Genomic DNA, 19,543 nt, shown 5'->3' with positions numbered 1-19,543 from the left:
GCCACTTTCTGACCTACCAAAATTCAAAACAGGAACCCTCTGTGTCTCAATTCATGATCTCCTCTCAAATTCCAGAGTCCCAATCAATGATTGGACCCCAACCATCAACATCCCTCCTGCTGTGAACCCCTAGACATGGCCTCATTTGTGGACTGACCTGCTATTTTTCTTCAATAGAACAATAGAACAATGCAGCACAGTACAGGCCCTTCGGCCCATAATGTTGTGCCGACCCTTAAACCCTGCCTCCCATATAACCCTCGACCTTAAATTCCTCCATATACCTGTCTAGTAGTCTTGTAAATTTCACTAGTGTATCTGCCTCCACCACTAACTCAGGCAGTGCATTCCATGCACCAACCACTCTTTGAGTAAAAAACCTTCCTTTAATATCCCCCTTGAACTTCCCATCCCTTACCTTAAAGCCATGTCCTCTTGTATTGAGCAGTGGTGCCCTGGGGAAGAGGCGCTGGCTGTCCACTCTACCTATTCCTCTTAATATCTTGTACAGCTCTATCATGTCTCCTCTCATCCTCCTTCTCTCCAAAGAGTAAAGCCCTAGCTCCCTTAATCTCTGATCATAATCCATACTCTCTAAACCAGGCAGCATCCTGGTAAATCTCCTCTGTAGCCTTTCCAATGCTTCCACATCCTTCTTATACTGAGACGACCAGAACTGGACACAGTACTCCAAGTGTGGCCTAACCAGTTTTATAGAGCTGCATCATTACCCCGCGACTCTTAAACTCTATCCCTCGACTTATGAAAGCTAACATTCCATAAGCTTTCTTAACTACCCTATCTACCTGTGAGGCATCTTTCAGGGAACTGTGGACATGTACCCCCAGATCTCTCTGCTCCTCCACACTGCCAAGTATCCTGCCATTTACTTCGTACTCTGCTTTGGAGTTTGTCCTTCCAAAGTGCACCACTTCACACTTCTCTGGGTTGAACTCCATCTGCCACTTCTCAGCCCACTTCTGCATCCCATCAATGCCTCTCTGCAATCTTTGACAATCCTCCACACTATCCACAACACCACCAACCTTTGTGTCATCTGCAAACTTTCCAACCCACCCTTCCACCCCCACATCCAGGTCGTTAATAAAAATCACGAAAAGTAGAGGTCCCAGAACTGATCCTTGTGGAACACCACTAGTCACAACCCTCCAATCTGAAAGTACTCCCTCCACCACGACCCTCTGCTTTCTGCAGGCAAGCCAATTCTGAATCCACCTGGCCAAACTTTCCTGGATCCCATGCCTTCTGACTTTCTGAATAAGCCTACTGTGTGGAACCTTTTCTCATGCCCCCTTCTTACTCTCCTCAGCCCCTTAAGCTTCTTTCTTGCTACCCTATATTCCTCAATAGCCCCATCTGATCCTTACTTCCTAAACCTCATGTATGCTGCCTTTTTCCACCTGACTAGATTTTCCACCTCACTTGTCACCCATGGTTCCTTCACCCTACCATTCTTTATCTTCCTCACCAGGACAAATTTATCCCTAACATCTTACAAAAGATCCCTAAACATCGACCACATGTCCATAGTACATTTCCCTGCAAAAACATCATCCCAATTCACACCCACAAGTTCTAGTCTTATAACCTCATAATTTGCCCTTCCCCAATTAAAAATTTTCCTGTCCTCTCTGATTCTATCCTTTTCCATGATAATGTTAAAGGCGAGGGAGCTGTGGTCACTGTCCCCCAAATGCGCACCCACTGAGAGATCTGTGACCTGACTCGGTTCGTTACCTAATACTAGATCTAGTATGGCATTCCCCCTAGTCAGCCTGTCAACATACTGTGACAGGAATCCATCCTGGACACACTTAACAAACTGCCCTGTCTAAACCATTGGAACTAATCTTTGATTAAACTAATCAATGTTTTAGGTCTCCACGTGCCACTGAACATTTAAGCAGCAGGTCCACGACTAAAACGTTCACTGCTATGCAGAATAGCAACAACTAGATGCCAGTAAATTTCCACACATTCTCTCCTGTATGGCCCTAACAATTGAGTAGGTCTGTGAAATACTGTTTGTGATGCGTGTCCCTGCAACAGTAGCCACTTGTCAGAACCACCAGCACAAATCAGCTCAGTTGCTTAATGAGCTAATTGGTTACTCATTTTGTGCAGATCAGCGAATTCAGGTTGAACTAAGTGCAGTCATTTAGTTGTTTGAGTTATTAACCTCTTAAAGCGGTAGGCCTTGAACACTGTCTTCAATTACGCTACTGCCTATCCTTGCGGTTTATAATGGGATTTCTGGATCCATTTTTTGTAAATAGCTTTAAACAGGAAGGCATTGTTATCATTATTTCCCACATTAATATAACATTTTAAAATGTATATATTAAGTTTGGTTTTGTACTGTAATCAAATCTGAGTTTTAGTATGGGCTGCTGTTTAAAATAACTCCATAATTGATTTGAGGTGTTCAGTCTAAGCCATGTGTGTATCATTAACTGCAGAAATCTGGAGTCTCTGCTAGACATGACATTATTTCCTGTATGCGCCTTAACAGTAAAAATTGCTGACTGGTGGAATATCTCAAATATTCTGTCCATAAATTCTACCATACTTTAAACTGTGTGTGCTAAAGCAGCACCATACATGAAACTAATTTCATACAATATTAAGTGCATCATGTTTACAGGAATCTTGAGGTTGGACCCAACTGTTCAAGCTGTGCTTTCCAACAAAATTGGAACAAGAAAGCTTGACCTCAGCAGCACACATCGCTTTACAGCACCAACAATCACCCACTGGGGTTTAATTCTTGCCGCTGTCTGTAAGGAGTTTGTACTTTCTCCCCGTGACTGTGTGGGTTTCCTCCAGGTGCTCCAGTTTCCTTCCACATTCCAAAGACCTACGGTTCAGGTTAGGGTTTTGGTCGTGGACCTGCTGCCGAAAAGTTCAATAGCACTTGGGAGACCTAAAACGTTGGAGGAAAATAGCAGCTCGTCCAGGAATGAGGCCAAGTCTAGGGGTTCACTGCAGGAGGGAGGTTGATGTTTGGGGTCCAATCATTGATTGGGACTCTGGAATTTGAGAAGGGGTCATGAATTGAGACACGGAGGGTTCCTGATTTATCGTCTGAGTTGTGGGCATGGCAACACTTGCGGGCTACCACAAGCACAATCCTTGGATTGTGTTGGCCATTGATGCAAAACGATGCATTTCACTGTATGTTTCGATGTACATGTGACAAGTGAAGTTAATCTTTAACCAATCTCTTTTGGAAAAGGCTGCTTTAAGTCATAGAACATAGAAATATAGAAAACCGACAGCACAATACGGGCCCTTTGGTCCACGATGCTGTGCCAAACATGTACATACTTTGGAAATTGGCTACCCATAGCTCTCTGTTATTCTAAGCTCCATGTACCTATCCAGGAGTCCCTTAAAAGACCTTCTCATATCTGTCCCCACAAATTAGCATAGTATTGCACTCGTGCTTACATCGTATCCGTGTTTCCTGCAGTCTCGAGGTGTATGTGGACAGAGATGCTTCTCACTTTCCATAACTTCAGAACAAATCTTTGTGTTTAAGCTCACAACATGTACTGAGCACAAATAGACAGACCTGAATTATAACAACTAAATCTACATGCCTGATGTTGCCATGGAAATAAATGCCGTATGCCAGATGTGAAGCTGCTAGTTTCCCAATCACTCCAGAAGGCATCTCAATTTAGCATTGCAAACAGGGCCTGACTGCGCAATTAATCAGTAGCCATACCTGCTACTGTTCCTTTAGCGGGGGATGTATTATCAAGTAGCAATTGTAAATGGAATCTGTATTACCCACTGAACACCAGAATGAACCTGTACCAATGGTAGGAGCTGTGATTTCTGTCACTCTGTACTTTTATTGCAGACTGTTGGTTACAGTCAGTAAAAGATTAGCTGATTTACAGATTGGAACAAAGGGCTGTATTTGATTTTTGGCCGGCTTTGTGAAATTCGTGTTAATCCTTTGCTCACTAAAGACAACCTTACGAGCCCTCTGTGGATAATGAATAAGTACATTAACACCACTCAAGCCTTCAGAAGCAAAATACTCCAAAATATTTTTGGATTTTCTATAGAATCCAAGAGAAGAAAAACTTGCATTCAGCAGGAGAGAAGAACTTCCTAAAAGGAAGGATGTGATTAAGCTTGAGAGTGTGCAGAAAATGTTGGCAAGGACTGGACAGCTCAGTTATAAGAGACTGGATAGGCTGGGACTGTATCACCTGGACCAAACCAGCCCGCCCTATAGAATTACAGAAACATTGAAAACCTACAGCACAATACAGGCCCTTCAGCCCACAAAGTTGTGCCAAATACGTCCTTACCCTAGAAATCACTAGGCTTACCCATAGCCCTCTATTTTTCTAAGCTCCATGTACCTATCTAAAAGTCTCTTAAAAGATCCTATTGTATCCACCTCCACCACCGTTGCCAGCAGCCCATTCCACACACTCACTACTCTCCAAGTAAAAAACTTACCCCTGACATCTCCTCTGTACCTACTCCCCAGAACCTTAAACCTGTGTCCTCTTGTGGCAACCATTTCAGCCCTGGGAAACAGCCTCTGACTATCCACACGATCAATGCCTCTCATCATCTTATACACCTCCATCAGGTCACCTCTCATCCTCCGTCACTCCAAGGAGAAAAGGCCGAGTTCACTCAACCTATTCTCCTAAGGCGTGCTCCCAAATCCAGGCAACATCCTTGTAAATCTCTTCTACACCCTTTCAATGGCTTCCACATCCTTCCTGTAGTGAGGTGACCAGAACTGAGCACAGTACTCCAAGTGGAGTCTGACCAGGGTCCTGTATAGCTGCAACAATACCTCTCGGCTCCTAAATTCAATTTCATGATTGATGAAGGACAATACATCGTATGCCTTCTTAACCACAGAGTAAACCTGCGCAGCTGCTTTGAGCATCTTATGGACTGATACCCCAAGATCCCTCTGATCCTCCACACTGCCAAGAGTCTTACCATTAATACTATATTCGACCATCATATTTGACCTACCAAAATTAACCACTTCACACTTATCTGGGTTGAACTCCATCTGCCACTTCTCAGCCCAGTTTTGCATCCTATCAATGTCCCACTGTAACCTCTGACAGCCCTCCACACTATCCACAACACCTCCAACTAACGTAGATAGTCAGTCTTCTTCCCAGAGAAGGGGAATCTAAACTAGATGACATATGTTTAAGGTGGGATGGAGAATGAAAGGGATCTGAGAGGCAAGATTTTCATTCAGAGGGTGGATATAGAAATGAGTTGGCAGAGGAAGTAGTGGGCAGGGTAAAATTATAACATTTAAAAGACATTTAGACAGGTTCATAGATAGGAAAAGTTTAGTAGTAGGGACTAAATGAAGGCAAATTGGACCAGCTCAGGAAGATACCAATGGGTCTGTTTCCATTATGTGTAACTCTGTGCCTCTGAAGTAAAGCTGTATAGCAAATTGTAGCTTTTTATGAGATGTGGCCTTCTGTTATGGCAAGCTTTAGTTGCAATTGGGCATCAGCTCTGGACTATCAATGGCACCCTGTAACAGTGATGTCATCAAGCTGGCTAAACAGCCAACCACAATGAAGAATTCTGACAAACAGCAAACAAGAAAGCGAAGGAGAATGGGTTTTAATTATTTTTCAAGCATATTATTGATAGCAAAACTAAAGTTTAGAATTTATGCAAGAAAAAATAGCAGGCAAAATATAATGCATTTATAATCCATTTGCATTTGTTTTTAATATTTAAAGTTATTTCAGAGAAAATTATAATGTGGAAAAGTGCAGTTAGCATTTTTGCTTAGTGAAGTTACAAGATATTAAAAACATGCTTCCATCTCTCGGAGCAAAGTACAACTACCTAGAAATTAGATTGTAAACACAATGTGTTATGTTCAGTTGTGTTTTTTACTAAACAAAATGTGAATGAAATCAGAACTTTCCATATAGAATGTGAGATCACAATAGCCAGTCTGGGTTCTCAGTGCATCGGCTGAATGGAAAACTTATGCCACCACATGCCATGCACATCTGGATGCCACTTGTGGAATTTTCCATTGTGTTGGAATGCCCACCCCCCCAGCATTCAAAATGCTGGAGGAACTCAGCAGGTCAAGCAGTTTCTATGGAGGGAAATGAACAATTCGAGTTTCAGGTTGAAAGTCTTTATGAAAAGAGAGATAAAGCTTTCCAGGTCTGACTCCAGAGACACCTGGGAACTTGCTTCTGTGCAACCTGAAGAAGAACCCCTTCAGCACTGTGCTCAGTACAGTACACCCTTTCAGGTTATTTACCTCCTGGCTCTCCTTTGGCCCCATGACACCAATCCAGCTCCCAGCCTTTCACACGCTCATGACCCTCACTCAACCACATGCTTACCTTGTTCCCTGTGCTGCTAACTGCACAATTTCCACACCAATCTTCCCCTTGAGCTCCTTCCATCTCCTGATCTATGACTTTCTTACCACTCTCCAGGCTGGGCTCTGGATTTAATAGATTTCCTTTGGAAATTCTGCCTTGAGGCAGCATTCAAAGGCCTCACTTCATATGATGCTGATTCAGCCTAACACCTGGGCTTTGGGGGAGATTAACTTTCCTGTTGATAGGCCCATGACTCAAACCACAACTTGGTCTATAGACCATTTAATGAGAAGGGGCACAAGAGTAGGTGCTGGAAATCCACATCATCACATTCAAAATGCTGGAGAAGCTCAGCAGGTCAAGCAGTATCTATGGAGGGAAATGAACAATTCAAGTTTCAGGTTGAAAGTCTTTATGAAAAGAGAGATAAAGCTTTCCAGGTCTGACGAGAGGTCTCGGCCCAAAACCTCAACTTTTCATTTCCCCCATAGATGCTGCCTGACCTGCTGAGTTCCTCCAGCTTTTTCTGTGTGCTAGTGGGAAGGGGCAACATTTTCAGGGCATTTCACAATAGGAAGTTTGCAAATTATGGTTAGGTTTTCTAGATTACATTGGCCAAGTTCTCAAAACAGTCCACCCTTTGGAGAGGCAGGTAATGACTGAATTTGAATGGACATCCTCATTATTCAGAAGCTGCCATTTGATAATGGCAAATTCTGATGGTTTTGTGGTAATTATAATCCAAAATTTGCCTCATAGCTTAGCACAAGAGTTACAGTAAATAGAATGTAAATTCAAAACAGAAAATTAGAGAATGAGATTAGAGGGAAGGGGCAGGTTAGCTATTGTCAGCTTTGATGAAAATTGTTTGAACATTCCTATAGTTCAGAGATTTTGTTTAAAAAAAAGCTGTTTCTTTATTAAAATGACTGAAGTATTTATTTCATCATCATCCAACTACATGGACCCAGGAACCAGCTATTTCTCTGGATTTTCTGAAAACATAAGGTTTGAATATGAATTGAAGACCTGGAAGCTTATTTTGAAAATAAGGTATCCATAAAAAGCAAAGTGAATTGCAATATCTGACTAATATTTCAGAGTTGATTCTTACTGGATTCAGATAAGTCTGAACAATCTTCTACCAAACCCAGCAGTTTCTCAGCTGAAACGCACAGGGACATGTTACATTTTGGTATGGTTCAATGATAAGAGCGTAACTATTTCTCACCAGGTTTGTTTTGATAATAACATTTCACCTTGCACACTAAGTCCAACAGACAGGAATGGTAACACTAGTCTAACTTAGTAGGTCAACTACACTGTCTTAAGATGCTGCTGTCTGTTGTATCGACCTTGAGGGATTTGACATTCCTGATAATAAAACAATACATTTTATTTAATTGCCCCTGCTATCGGTGGGAGGATGACAAACAGCCCTTAAGCCATTCAACACTTCAACCATCAACTTCTTCTTGTGGTACCTTCAGATATAAATACACCCCTCTCCCTGATCAACAGTCCCAGAGGTATTCTTGTTCCTTTTTACATACTTTGCTTGAGCGTGGCTTTATAAAATTTTCAGTGCAAACTGATTGCCTGTCTTTAAACACAAACAAGAGAAAATCTGCAGGCGCTGGAAATCCAAGCAACGCACACAAAATGCTGGAGGAACTCAGCAGGGCAGGTAGCTTCTATGGAAAAGAAATAACAGTCAACGTTTCAGGCCAAGACCCTTCAGCAGAACTGGAGTAAAAAAAGATGAGGAGTCAGTGTTAGAAGGTTGGGGGGAGGTAAGGGAGAAACACAAGGTGAAAGGTGAAACTGGGAATGCGGGGGTGTGAAGTAAAGAGCTGGGAAGTTGATTGGTCAAAAAAATACAGGGCTGGAGAAAGGGGAGTCTGATAGGAGAGAACAGAAGGCCATGGAAGAAAGGAAAGGGTGAAGGAGCACCAGAGGGAGATGATGGGCAGGCAAGGAGATAAGTAAGGTGAGAGAGGGAAAAGAGGATGGGCAATGGTGAAGGAGGGAGGCATGGTACAGTACAAGGGATCCCACCATCAAGCACATCTTTCCCTCTCCCTGCACTTTCTGTTTCCCTATACAACTCCCTTGTCCATTTATGCCTCCCCTCTGATCTCCCTCCTGGCACTTATCCTTGCAAGCAGAACGAGTGCTACACCTGCCCCTACACCTCCTCCCTCACTACCATTCAGGGCCCCAAACAGTCCTTCCAGGTGAGGTGACACTTCACTTGTGAGTCTGTTGGGGTCATATACTGTGTCCAGAGCTCCCGGTGTGTCCTCCTGTATATCGGTGAGATCCGACATAGATCGGGAGACCGCTTCACCGAGCATCTATGCTCCATCCACCAGGAGCGGGATCTCCCAGTGGCCACCCATTCTAATTCAACTTCCCATTTCCATTCCGATCTGTCTATCCATGGCCTCCTCCACTGTCATGATGAGGCCACACTCAGGTTGGAGAAGGAACACCTCATCTTCCACCTGGGTAGCCTCCAACCTGATGACATGAACATTGATTTCTCGAACTTCTGGTAATGCCCTCCCTTCACCATTCCCCATCCCCTTTCCCTCTCTCACCTTATCTCCTTGCCTACCCATTGCCTCCCTCTAGTGCTCCTCCCCCCTCTTCTTTCTTCCATGGCCTTCTGTCCTCTCCTTTTAGATACCTTCTTCTCCAGCCCTGTATCTCTTTCACAAATCAACTTCCCAGCTCTTTACTTCATCCCTCCCCCTCCTGGTTTCACCCATCACCCTGTGTTTCTCCCTCCCCTCCCCCCACCTTTTAATTCAGCCTTCTCATCTTTTTTTCTCCTGCTGAAGGGTCTCGGCCCGAAACATCAACTGTTTACTCTTTTCCACAGATGCTGTCTGACCTGCTGAGTTCCTCCAGCACCTTTTGTGTGTTGCCTGTCTTTAAACAATCACTCTTCCAATGCAATCATTCACTGTCATAACACATAACTTTCAAATGTAGTCACAGAGTTTAGCTGCCAAGAAAATACATGCAGATCAAATGCTGACAAGGGAAGTCAAAAACAAAATAAAAGCCAAGGAGAGGGCATAGAATACAACAAAAAGTAGTGGGAAGTTAGAGGATTTGGAAGCTTTTAAAAACCAACAGAAAGCAACCAAAAAGCCATAAGGAGCAAAAAGATGAAATATGAAGGTAAGCTAGCCAATAATATCAGAAAGGATACCAAACATTTTTTCAGAGATATAAGGAGTAAAATACAGGCCAGAGTGGATATCGGACTGCTGGAAAATAACGCTGGAGAGGTAGTAATGGGGACAAGAAAATGGTGGACAAACTGAGTAAGTATTTTGCATCAGTCTTCCCTTCGCAGTGTGCCAGAAGTTCGAGAGTGTCAGGGGGCAGAAGTGAGTGTAGTTGTTATTTCTAGGGTGAAGGTGCTTGGGAAGCTGAAAGGTCTGAAGGTAAATAAATCACCTGGACCAAATTTACTATGCCCCAGAGATCAGAAAGAGGTAGCTGAAGAGATTGTGAAGGCATTAGAAATGATCTTTCAAGAATCACAAGATTCTGGAATGATTCCAAAGGACTGGAAAATTGCAAATGTCACTCTGCTCTTTAGGAAGGGAGGGAGAAGAAAGGAAATTATAGGCCAGTTAGCCTGGGTTCAGTGATTGGGAAGATGTTGGATTAGATTATAAATGGTGAGGTTTTGGGGGTACTCAGAGATACATGATAAAATGGGCCAAAGTCAGCATGGTTTCCTTGAGGGGAAGATCTTGCCTGACAAATCTGTTGGAATTCTCTGAGGTAAGAACAAGCAAGATAGACAAAGGAGAATCAGTTTACTTGGATTTTCAAAAGACCTTTGACAGGCTGCCAAACATGAGGCTGCTTAGCAAGAGAAGAGTCTATGGTATTACAGCAAAGAGGGGGAATAAAGGGCCCCTCTTCTGATTGGCTGCCACAGACCAGCGGTGCTCTGCAGGGGTTGGTGTTGGGACTGCATCTTTTTATGTTGTACCAGTATGTCGATGATTTGGATGATGGAATTGGTGGCTTTGTGGCTAAGTTTGCAGACGATACAAAAATAGGTGGAGAAACAGGTAGTGTAGAGGAAGCAGGGAGGCTGTAAAAGGACTTACACAGATTAGGAAAATGGTTAAAAAAAATGGCAGATGAAATACAGTGTTGTGAAGTGTCTGGTCATATGCTTTTGGTAGAAGGAATACAAGTGTAGGCTATTTTCTAAACAGGGAGAAAATCCAAAAATCTGATATGCAAAGGGACTTGGGAGTCCTTGTGCAAGACTCCCTAAAGGTTAACTTTCAGATTGAGTCGGTGGTGAGGAAGGCAATTGCAATGTTAGCTTTCATTTCAAAGAAGGCTAGAATACAAGGGCAAGTATGTAATGCTGAGGCTTTATAAGGCACTGATGAGGCTTCACTCAGTGTATTGTGAGCAGTTTTAGGCTCCTTATCTAAGAAATGATGTGCTGGCATTGGAGAGGGTTCAAAGGAGGTTCATGAAAATGATTCTGGTATTAAAAGGCTCGTCATACGAGGAGTGTTTGATGGCTCTGGGCCTGTACTCGCTGAAATTTAGGAAAAAAATGAAGTAGGGATATCATTGAAACCTATCGAGTGTTGAAAGGCCTAGATAGAGTAGATGTGGAGATGTTTCCTATATTGGGGGAGTCTAGGACCAAAAGGCACAACCACAGAATAGAGGGACATCCATTTAGAACAGAGATGAAGAGGAATTTCTTTAGCCAAAGGGTAGTGAATCTATGGAATTCATTGCCTCAGGTGGCTGTGGAGGCCAAGTCATTGAGTTTATTTAAGGCGCATGTTCATAGATCCTTGATAAATCAGGGTGCGAAGGGTTACAGGGACGAGAATGGGGTTGAGAGGGAAATGGATCAGCCATGATCAAATACCATTGCAGACTTGATGGGCCAAATGGCCTAATTCTGCTTCAATGTCTTATCGTCTTACAGTCTTTCATGGGTCTCTTACAAGCTTATTTGCATACAATTGTTTTGACAACATCCAAGGATAAAAAGCTGTATAGTCCAAGTAAACATTGCAGTACGTCAGTAAGTTTTCACTTATGCACTTATCCTGACGAAGGGTCTCAGCCCGAAACATCGACAGTGCTTCTCCCTATAGATGCTGCCTGGCCTGCTGTGTTCCACCAGCATTTTGTGTGTGTCATTTGATCAACAATCTGCCTCTAAGAGGGAATGTTTTCAATTTTCTTCTCTCTTTCGTGAGAGCAGGCTGTCGATGATCTATTATTGACTGTGAAGAGACTGCTTAATGTGGGTCGAAGTAGTGTACTGGATGTGTAATATTCTGACCCTCAAGGACTCAGTCTCACACAAAGCTGTCTGATGAAGTATTTTACGTGTACACAGTTTAAAAATACCACACAGAATCGCTGTCATCTAAACATGGCTTTGCCTGTAGTATGTGATACTCACAAACTGTTCACCAATGGCTTACTTGTAGACCCTGTTTAAATGGTTCCAACTGAATGGAGAGTTAATGAAGAAAAAACAGAAATGCTGGCCACTTGCATGAATGAATGTGAAGAAAATTGATCGTAATTATTTCATTTGTTTACCAAGATGGACTCAAATTGTTCGCTTTCCCTAACTTTAAGTGTGCTTAAATCTAGTGTCTCAATATTTACAGTTGAACAGTTGATCTTACTGGTGCATGTTCTTTAAGTCTCTATAACACTAGGCCTCAAGTCCCTTCATCTTTTACTGGCAAACAACTGAAGGCACATAGTCAGAGTAAAAACCTGCTCTTGTCTCAGTCGTGTCAGTTGCTGTTGTGACTCACTTGTAACAAAATAAGCTGTGTCTCTTCAGATGATCATGCAACACTCAAATATGAACAAACATAGTGGTTTAATAATGACAAAACATTCTGGGCTAGCAATTCATATTCAGTAACGTATGACAATCTTGAATTCCATTTCCAAATTATTTAAATGCACACGACCAAAAATGAATTTCTACCTTTATGTTTGGTGTTCTAACTGAATTACAATTAAAAGTAGAAGATGAAACTCAAAACATCTGGGCTTTCTTCAGATTAATTCCTTCTTCCTCATCAGAAGAAAAAGAAACGCAACACTTGATTTTCTGACGTGTCCTAAAGATGTTCTAGTGTCTCCATGAAATAGGGATGGGCGAGGGCCTCGTGGGTGGAAGTCCTTTGTCCTGGACTGAAGCACAGACACTTCTGAAAGAAAGAAAAGCACAATTAATTCAAGCTTCTTGAAAAAATCAAGAGGATAAAACTGGCAACTCTGAAGCATGGACAAAACCAATAATCATTTTCCTCAAAGTCGATATAGTACACAATTTGTGATTGATGATAGCAAAATAAAAATTTGCATGTGATATGTTTTGCAGATGAATGGAGAGAAAGGTTTGGTGCCGTTGTGTCAACAAAGCAAGTACCAATCACTGAGTTCAATCGTTGTAAGTGTGGTTGCCAATTTGTAGTACAGCAAGATTCCATAGCAGCCAGACAGGCCATTTGTATGGCCAAGGCATAAAAGTTGTTACCAGGGTACCAAGGGATATATTAGGGCAGTTTACAATGGTTTCACATCTAAAAGTCTCTCCTTAAGAAGGGCATCTCAAAGACATTTCCTTTGGTTTAGATTATGTATTGAGGCCTTAGAATGTACATTTTGTTTCAATGGGAATTGACATTGGGCCACAAATGGATGATAGAAGCCTGTCTGACTGTAGGGCCATTCATGATTGGAACAAGCTCGCAAAGGCCATTCAACCCATTAGGTCTATGCAAGCTCCTTGCACAGCAATCCCATCAGGTCTATTTCCCATCTAGGCCTCTTACTTATTCTCTCTCACAATGCCAATCAACTCCCCTTTGATTCTTCTACCACTTAGCTACACCAGCAAAACTTTCGGCAGCCACTCAACCTGTCAGCATATCTTTGTGATGCAAAAGTAAACTAGAGCTGCTGAAACTCCACACAGACAGTAGCCAAGGTATGAATTGAACTTGGGTCCTTTGGGCTGTGAGCCAGCAGTACTATGCACTGGACCACTGGAGCTGTTGGACAATCTTTGAGAGCTGGGAATTTAATACCGATTATGAAGGTGCAAATTGCTTAACATCTAGTGGAAGAGATGGGGTTAATGGTGACCTGATTAGCTTTTCCTCTTGAAAATCTTAAATCTTTGGAAAACCCTAATCCTGGGACTGCAGGAAGTCGCTATAATAAGGTTTTAATTGGCAGTTGACCCCAGGCCAATCTCACAAAAAGAGGCCCCTGCGAGTGGTAAAAGTGTTAAATCCTGATAGTCATTTGGAATTTGGAGCGTAAAAGGAGCCAAGTTTAGTGATCAACAGGAAACAGATGTTAACTTACTGAAGAGAAATCCAGAACTCTCTGCCTCTTGGGTTATACTTTGAAACCTGTCCCACTTCTGTTCAACTCCAACATCAACGGGAAGAAGAAGCAGGCTTGTACCGAAAAGCTCTGGAAGTTTTCTCCACCTTGGCTGCTTCTGCCTCGTCCATTTTCAGCTCTATTCCTGAATCCATTGATCTCTCATTTGTTCAAAATCGATCTTAGCACTGGGTGCCCTCAAAGAATTCTAGATTTACAGCTCTTAAGGGAAGTTTTGCTAACAGGGCTGACCTCTTATCCTAGGACTGGACAGAGACTGATATGCCTCTCGCATATGATTCAGTGCCAAAAGGCCTGAAGCTAACACACTCCAGGAACACAGAACAGTACAGGGCTTTCACAATATTGTGCCAACCTTTTAACCTATACTAAGATCAATCAACCCCTTCCCTCCTACATAACCCTCCATTTTTCTATCTTCTATGTATTTATCCAAGAGTTTCTGAAATGCCTCTACCACCACTCTGTCTAAAAAACTTACCTCTGACATCCCCTCCAATCAATGCCCCCTTGTATTAGTCATTTCTGACTTAGGAAAAAGTCTCTCACTATCCACTCGATCTATGCCTCTTATCATCTTGTACACCTCAGGGCACCTCTCGTCCTCCCTCACTCCATATCTTTGTAAGACATGCCCTCTAGTCCAGGCAGCATCCTGGTAAATTTCATCTGAACCCTCTCTAAAGCTTCCTCTGCATTAAAAACAAAATGCAAGGGCTAGGTTTCATTTTAGTGTCTATTTCATGGAGTTATAAATGGGCCCTTCCATGTCAATGTTGATCTTTCTGCCCATCTACACTGATCCCCTACGCCTAGTCTATTGAAGTGTCTAATCAGGGTTTCCGAACCTGGAGACCATAGACCCCTCGCTTCATGGTATTGATCCATGGCATAAAAGAGGTTGGGAGCCCCTGGTCTAAGTGGTTCTTAAACATAGTGACCGTCGTGGATAAACACTGCAATTGTAATATTTCCATCTTTATGTTATCTGAAGACTACGTTTGCTAGGTATTCTGTACAATGGCTCAAGATTTAGCATATTTCATTATCAACCCCTCTCCATCTTCTAGATCGAAAAGGATGGAGCCTTTCTGCTCAATCCTTCCCAATAAAACAATCCATTCATCTCGGGGATCAATCCAGTCTGATCTGTTTCTCATTGGAAATTGTAAATTCCTTCTATTAATGTTTATTCCTCACATGACATGGAACATCATAGGGTCTGGTCTTCGGGGCCACAATATGCCCTAACTATGATGCCAATCTAACTAATTCCACCTGCTTGTACATGGTCCGTATTGCCCCATTCACTGTCTGAATAAACAATATTATACTATTACTTCCTCTATTATCCCCCTTGAACTTCCCATCCCTTACCTTAAAGCCATGTCCTCTTGTATTGAGCAGTAGTGCCCTGGGGAAGAGGTGCTGGCTGTCCACTCTATCTATTCCTCTTAATATCTTGTACACCTCTATCATGTCTCCTCTCATCCTCCTTCTCTCCAGAGAGTAAAGTCCTAGCCCTCTTAATCCCTGATCATAATGCACACTCTCTAAACCAGGCAGCATCCTGGTAAATCTCCTCTGTACCCTTTCCAATGCTTCCACATCCTTCCTATAGTGAGGCGACCAGAACTGGACATAGTACTCCAAGTGTGGCCTAACCAGAGTTTTATAGAGCTGCACCATTACATCATGACTCTTAAACTCTATCCCTTGACTTATGAAAGCTAACACACCAGAAGCTTTCTTAACTACCCTATCTTCCTGTGAGGCAACTTTCAGGGATCTGTGGACATGTACCCCCAGATCCCTCTGCTCCTCCACACTACCAAGTATTCTGCCATTTACTTTGTACTCTGCCTTGGAGTTTGTCCTTCCAAAGTGTACCACCTCACACTTCTCCAGGTTGAACTCCATTTGCCACTTCTCAGCCCACTTCTGCATCCTATCAATATCTCTCTGCAATATTTGACGATCCTCTACGCTATCTACAACACCACCAACCTTTGTGTCGTCTGCAAACTTGCCAACCCACCCTTCTACCCCCACATCCAGGTCGTTAATAAAAATCACTAAAAGTAGAGGTCCCAGAAAAGATCTTTGTGAGACACCACTAGTCACAACCCTCCAATCTGAATGTACTCCCTCTGCTTTCTGCAGGCAAGCCAATTCTGAATCTACCTGGCCAAACTTTGCTGGATCCCATGCCTTCCAACTTTCTGACTTTTGGAACTTTGGAAACTTTTGGAAATGCCTTACTAAAATCCATGTAGATCACATCCACTGCACTACTCTCATCTATATGCCTGGTCACCTCCTCAAAGACCTCTATCAGGCTTGTTAGGCATGATCTGCCCTTCACAAAGCCATGTGGACTGTCCCTGATCAGACCATGATTCTCTAAATGCCCATAGATTCTATCTCTAAGAATCTTTTCCAACAGCTTTCCCACCACAGACCCAAGGCTCACTGGTCTATAATTACCCGGACTATCCCTACCACCTTTTTTTGAACAAGAGGACAACATTCGCCTCTCTCCAATCCTCCAGTACCATTCCTATGGACAATGAAGACATAAAGATCCTAGCCAGAGGTGCAGCAATCTCTTCCCTTGCCTCGTGGAGCAGCCTGGGGAATATTCCGTCAGGTCCCGGGGACTTATCCGTCCTAATGTATTTTAGCAACTCCAACACCTCCTCTCCCTTAATATCAACATGCTCCAGAACATCAACCTCACTCATATTGTCCTCACCGTCATCAAGTTCCATCTCATTGGTGAATACCGAAGAGAAGTATTCACTGAGAACCTCTCTCACTTCCACAGCCTCCAGGCACATCTTCCCACCTTTATCTCTAATCAGTCCTACCTTCACTCCTGTCATCCTTTTGTTCTTCACATAATTGAAGAATGCCTTAGGGCTTTCCTTTACCCTACTCGCCAAGGCCTTCTCATGCCCCCTTCTTGTTCTCCTCAGCCCCTTCTTAAGCTCCTTTCTTGTTACCCTATATTCCTCAATAGACTCATCTGATTCTTGCTTCCTAAACCTCACGTATGCTGCCTTCTTCCACCTGACTAGATTTTCCACCTCACTTGTCACCCATGGTTTCTTCACCCTACCATTCTTTATCTTCCTCGCCAGGACAAATTTATCCCTAACATTTCCCCGCAAAAACATCATCCCAATTCACACCCACAAGTTCTAGTCTTATAACCTCATAATTTGCCCTTCCCCAATTAAAAATTTTCCTGTTCTCTCTGATTCTATTCTTTTCATGATAATGCTAAAGGCCAGGGTGCTGTGATCACTGTCCCCCAGATGCTCACCCACTGAGAGATCTGTGACCTGACCCGGTTCGTTACCTAATACTTGATCTAGTATGGCATTCCCCCTAGTCGGCCTGTCAACATACTGTGACAGGAATCCGTCTTGGACACACTTAACAAACTCTGCCCCTGTCTAAGCCATTGGAACTAATCAGGTGCCAATGAATATTAGGGAAGTTAAAGTCACCCATGATAATATCCCTGTTATTTTTTGCACCTTTCCAAAATCTCCCTCCCAATCTGGTCCTCGGTATCTCTGCTGCTACCAGGGGGCCTATAGAATACCCCCAGTAGAGTAAGAGCAGCAAATGGAATTCTTTATTTGCTGAAAACACAGCTATTGGAACAAAGTTTAGAAATATTTAGTGATCAGCTGCAAACAATCCATCGAAATGAAAAGAATTTGCTTGAGGTACAGATTATGGCACTACCTGGATTGATCTTGCAGAGAGCTGGTATGCAGGTAACTGGCTTCCTTTCCTTTCTAATGCAACCACTCTGCAATTCTCCACAATCGTTTGTGATGATTGCTCTCACTGTGTTCCTGGTGGCCCTTGGTCACAGATCTGTCTCCTGACCCTGAAGGGTCATACAATGCAGGATGCAGTCCTGGATTCTGGGGACAGTCCTTCCCCACAACTTGCTAATTTATCACAGAGACTGAAATTTCCCAATCCTGTGTGCAGTGTGTTGACCATCAGGATCTGTCTACAGTGACACACTACTCACTAGCCTATCCTGGTCCAACCACATGTAAGCCATGGGCAAGAAAGGACATCAACGCTTCTACTTTCTCAGAAGGCTAAAGAAACTCAGCACATTCCAGTCGTCCCTCACCAATTTTTATAGGAGGCGTCCTATCCATATATTTCACAGCTTGGTATGGCAACTGCTCTAGCCGAGACGGCAAGAGACTGCAGAGTTGAGAACACATAATCAAAGACCTCACCCACCCCAGACATTCTCTCTTCTCCCCTCTCCCATCAGACAGAAGATAAGAAACCCTGAAACTATGTACCACTTCTATCCCACTGTTTTTTGAAGATTTTTGAACAATCCTCTAGTACAATAAGTTTGACTCTTGACCTCACAACCTACCTCATCGTGGCCTTGCACCTTATTGACTACCTACCTGCATTGCACTTTGTTACAGTAACATTTTATTCTGTATTCTGTTATTGCATTTCCTTTGTACTACCTCAATGCACTGATGTGATTAAATAATCTGTACAGTTGGCATGTAGAATAAAGCTTTTTGCTGTACCTCAGTACATATGGCAATTACAAACCAATTTACCATTTTACATTTATAACCATATAACAATTACAGCATGGAAACGGGCCATCTTGGCCCCTCTAGTCCGTGTTGAACGCTTACTCTCACCTAGTCCCACTGACCTGCACTCAGCCCATAACCCTCCATTCCTTTCCTGTCCATATACCTATCCAATTGTACTTTAAATGACAATATCAAACCTAATTTTGAGAGCCTCTAGCCCCCAATCCTGTTTTCAGTTTCTCAATAGTCCTGGTGAAAATGCTAGAAATCAGTTGGAACATTTCAATTATGAGGAGAAACGGGTAAGGGTGGGTTTGTTTTCCTCTGGACAGAGGAGGCTGAGGGAGGAAATCTAATGAGAGGTATAGACAGAATAGGTGTGAGGAAACTTTTCCCCAAAGCTGAGGTATCTAAAACTACAGGTTTTTGGATACGGGGCAAAAGGTAAAAAAAAGTCTGTATATTTTTTTTCACCCAGAAGATTGTTGGAATCTGATGGAGACAAACTCCCACAACGTTTATGAGGTAACTGGACGAGCACCTGGTTCACCAAGATGTAGAAGACTACATAGCGAATGCTGATAATGGGATAAATATAGATGGGTTATTGATGGTTGGCATAGACATGGTGGGCCAAATGGCCTGTTTCAGTGGCAGGGAGATCATGATGAAGCTCCCTCGTGATCTGTTGCACCTTAATCCAATGTGTCATATCTAAGGCAGCCAGGGATTTTGCACAGAAAAATTTGGTCCTCCTGCATATTTCAGTGATGTAATCCATTTTACAACTATTTCTTTTATGGTCAACAATGTTCTAAACTACAATGACAAGGACAAAATGTCTGCAGTGTAATTCCCCCGAAGTAACAGGATAATGTGGCTCACTGATGCCCTCTGGTGCCTACACAAGATACTGCAGCATTGTAAAAAGCCTGAGGCTTTCATTTGAAAGATGCTTGATTTCTTGCCAATATTGCTCTAAAAGATGTCTCTTCCTCTCCCACACAGATTGACTCTCAACACAATCAATTTATTAAATAATGCTGATTGATTCTGACAACCGCTAGTACACTGGAGTAAGTC

At 42.8% G+C, this 19,543-nt stretch overlaps 1 protein-coding gene across 2 annotated transcripts in view; it reads right to left on the bottom strand.

Annotated features, from left to right (window-relative positions):
- Positions 1 to 9,237: 9,237 nt before the first annotated feature.
- The window catches only part of LOC132384917 (cyclin-dependent kinase 6-like), a 33,381-nt gene continuing 23,075 nt past the window's right edge, over positions 9,238 to 19,543 (bottom strand). For both annotated transcript variants that reach the window (XM_059956551.1, XM_059956550.1), the window contains one exon: positions 9,238 to 12,646. In XM_059956551.1, the coding sequence (XP_059812534.1) occupies positions 12,557 to 12,646 (90 nt within the window). In that variant the 3' untranslated portion in view covers positions 9,238 to 12,556. The remainder of the gene's footprint in view (positions 12,647 to 19,543) is intronic.

This window comes from Hypanus sabinus, chromosome X1, assembly GCF_030144855.1.
Source record: "Hypanus sabinus isolate sHypSab1 chromosome X1, sHypSab1.hap1, whole genome shotgun sequence".
Classification (NCBI taxonomy): Eukaryota; Metazoa; Chordata; class Chondrichthyes; order Myliobatiformes; family Dasyatidae; genus Hypanus; species Hypanus sabinus.
This window is presented reverse-complemented; position numbering and strand designations above follow the sequence as displayed.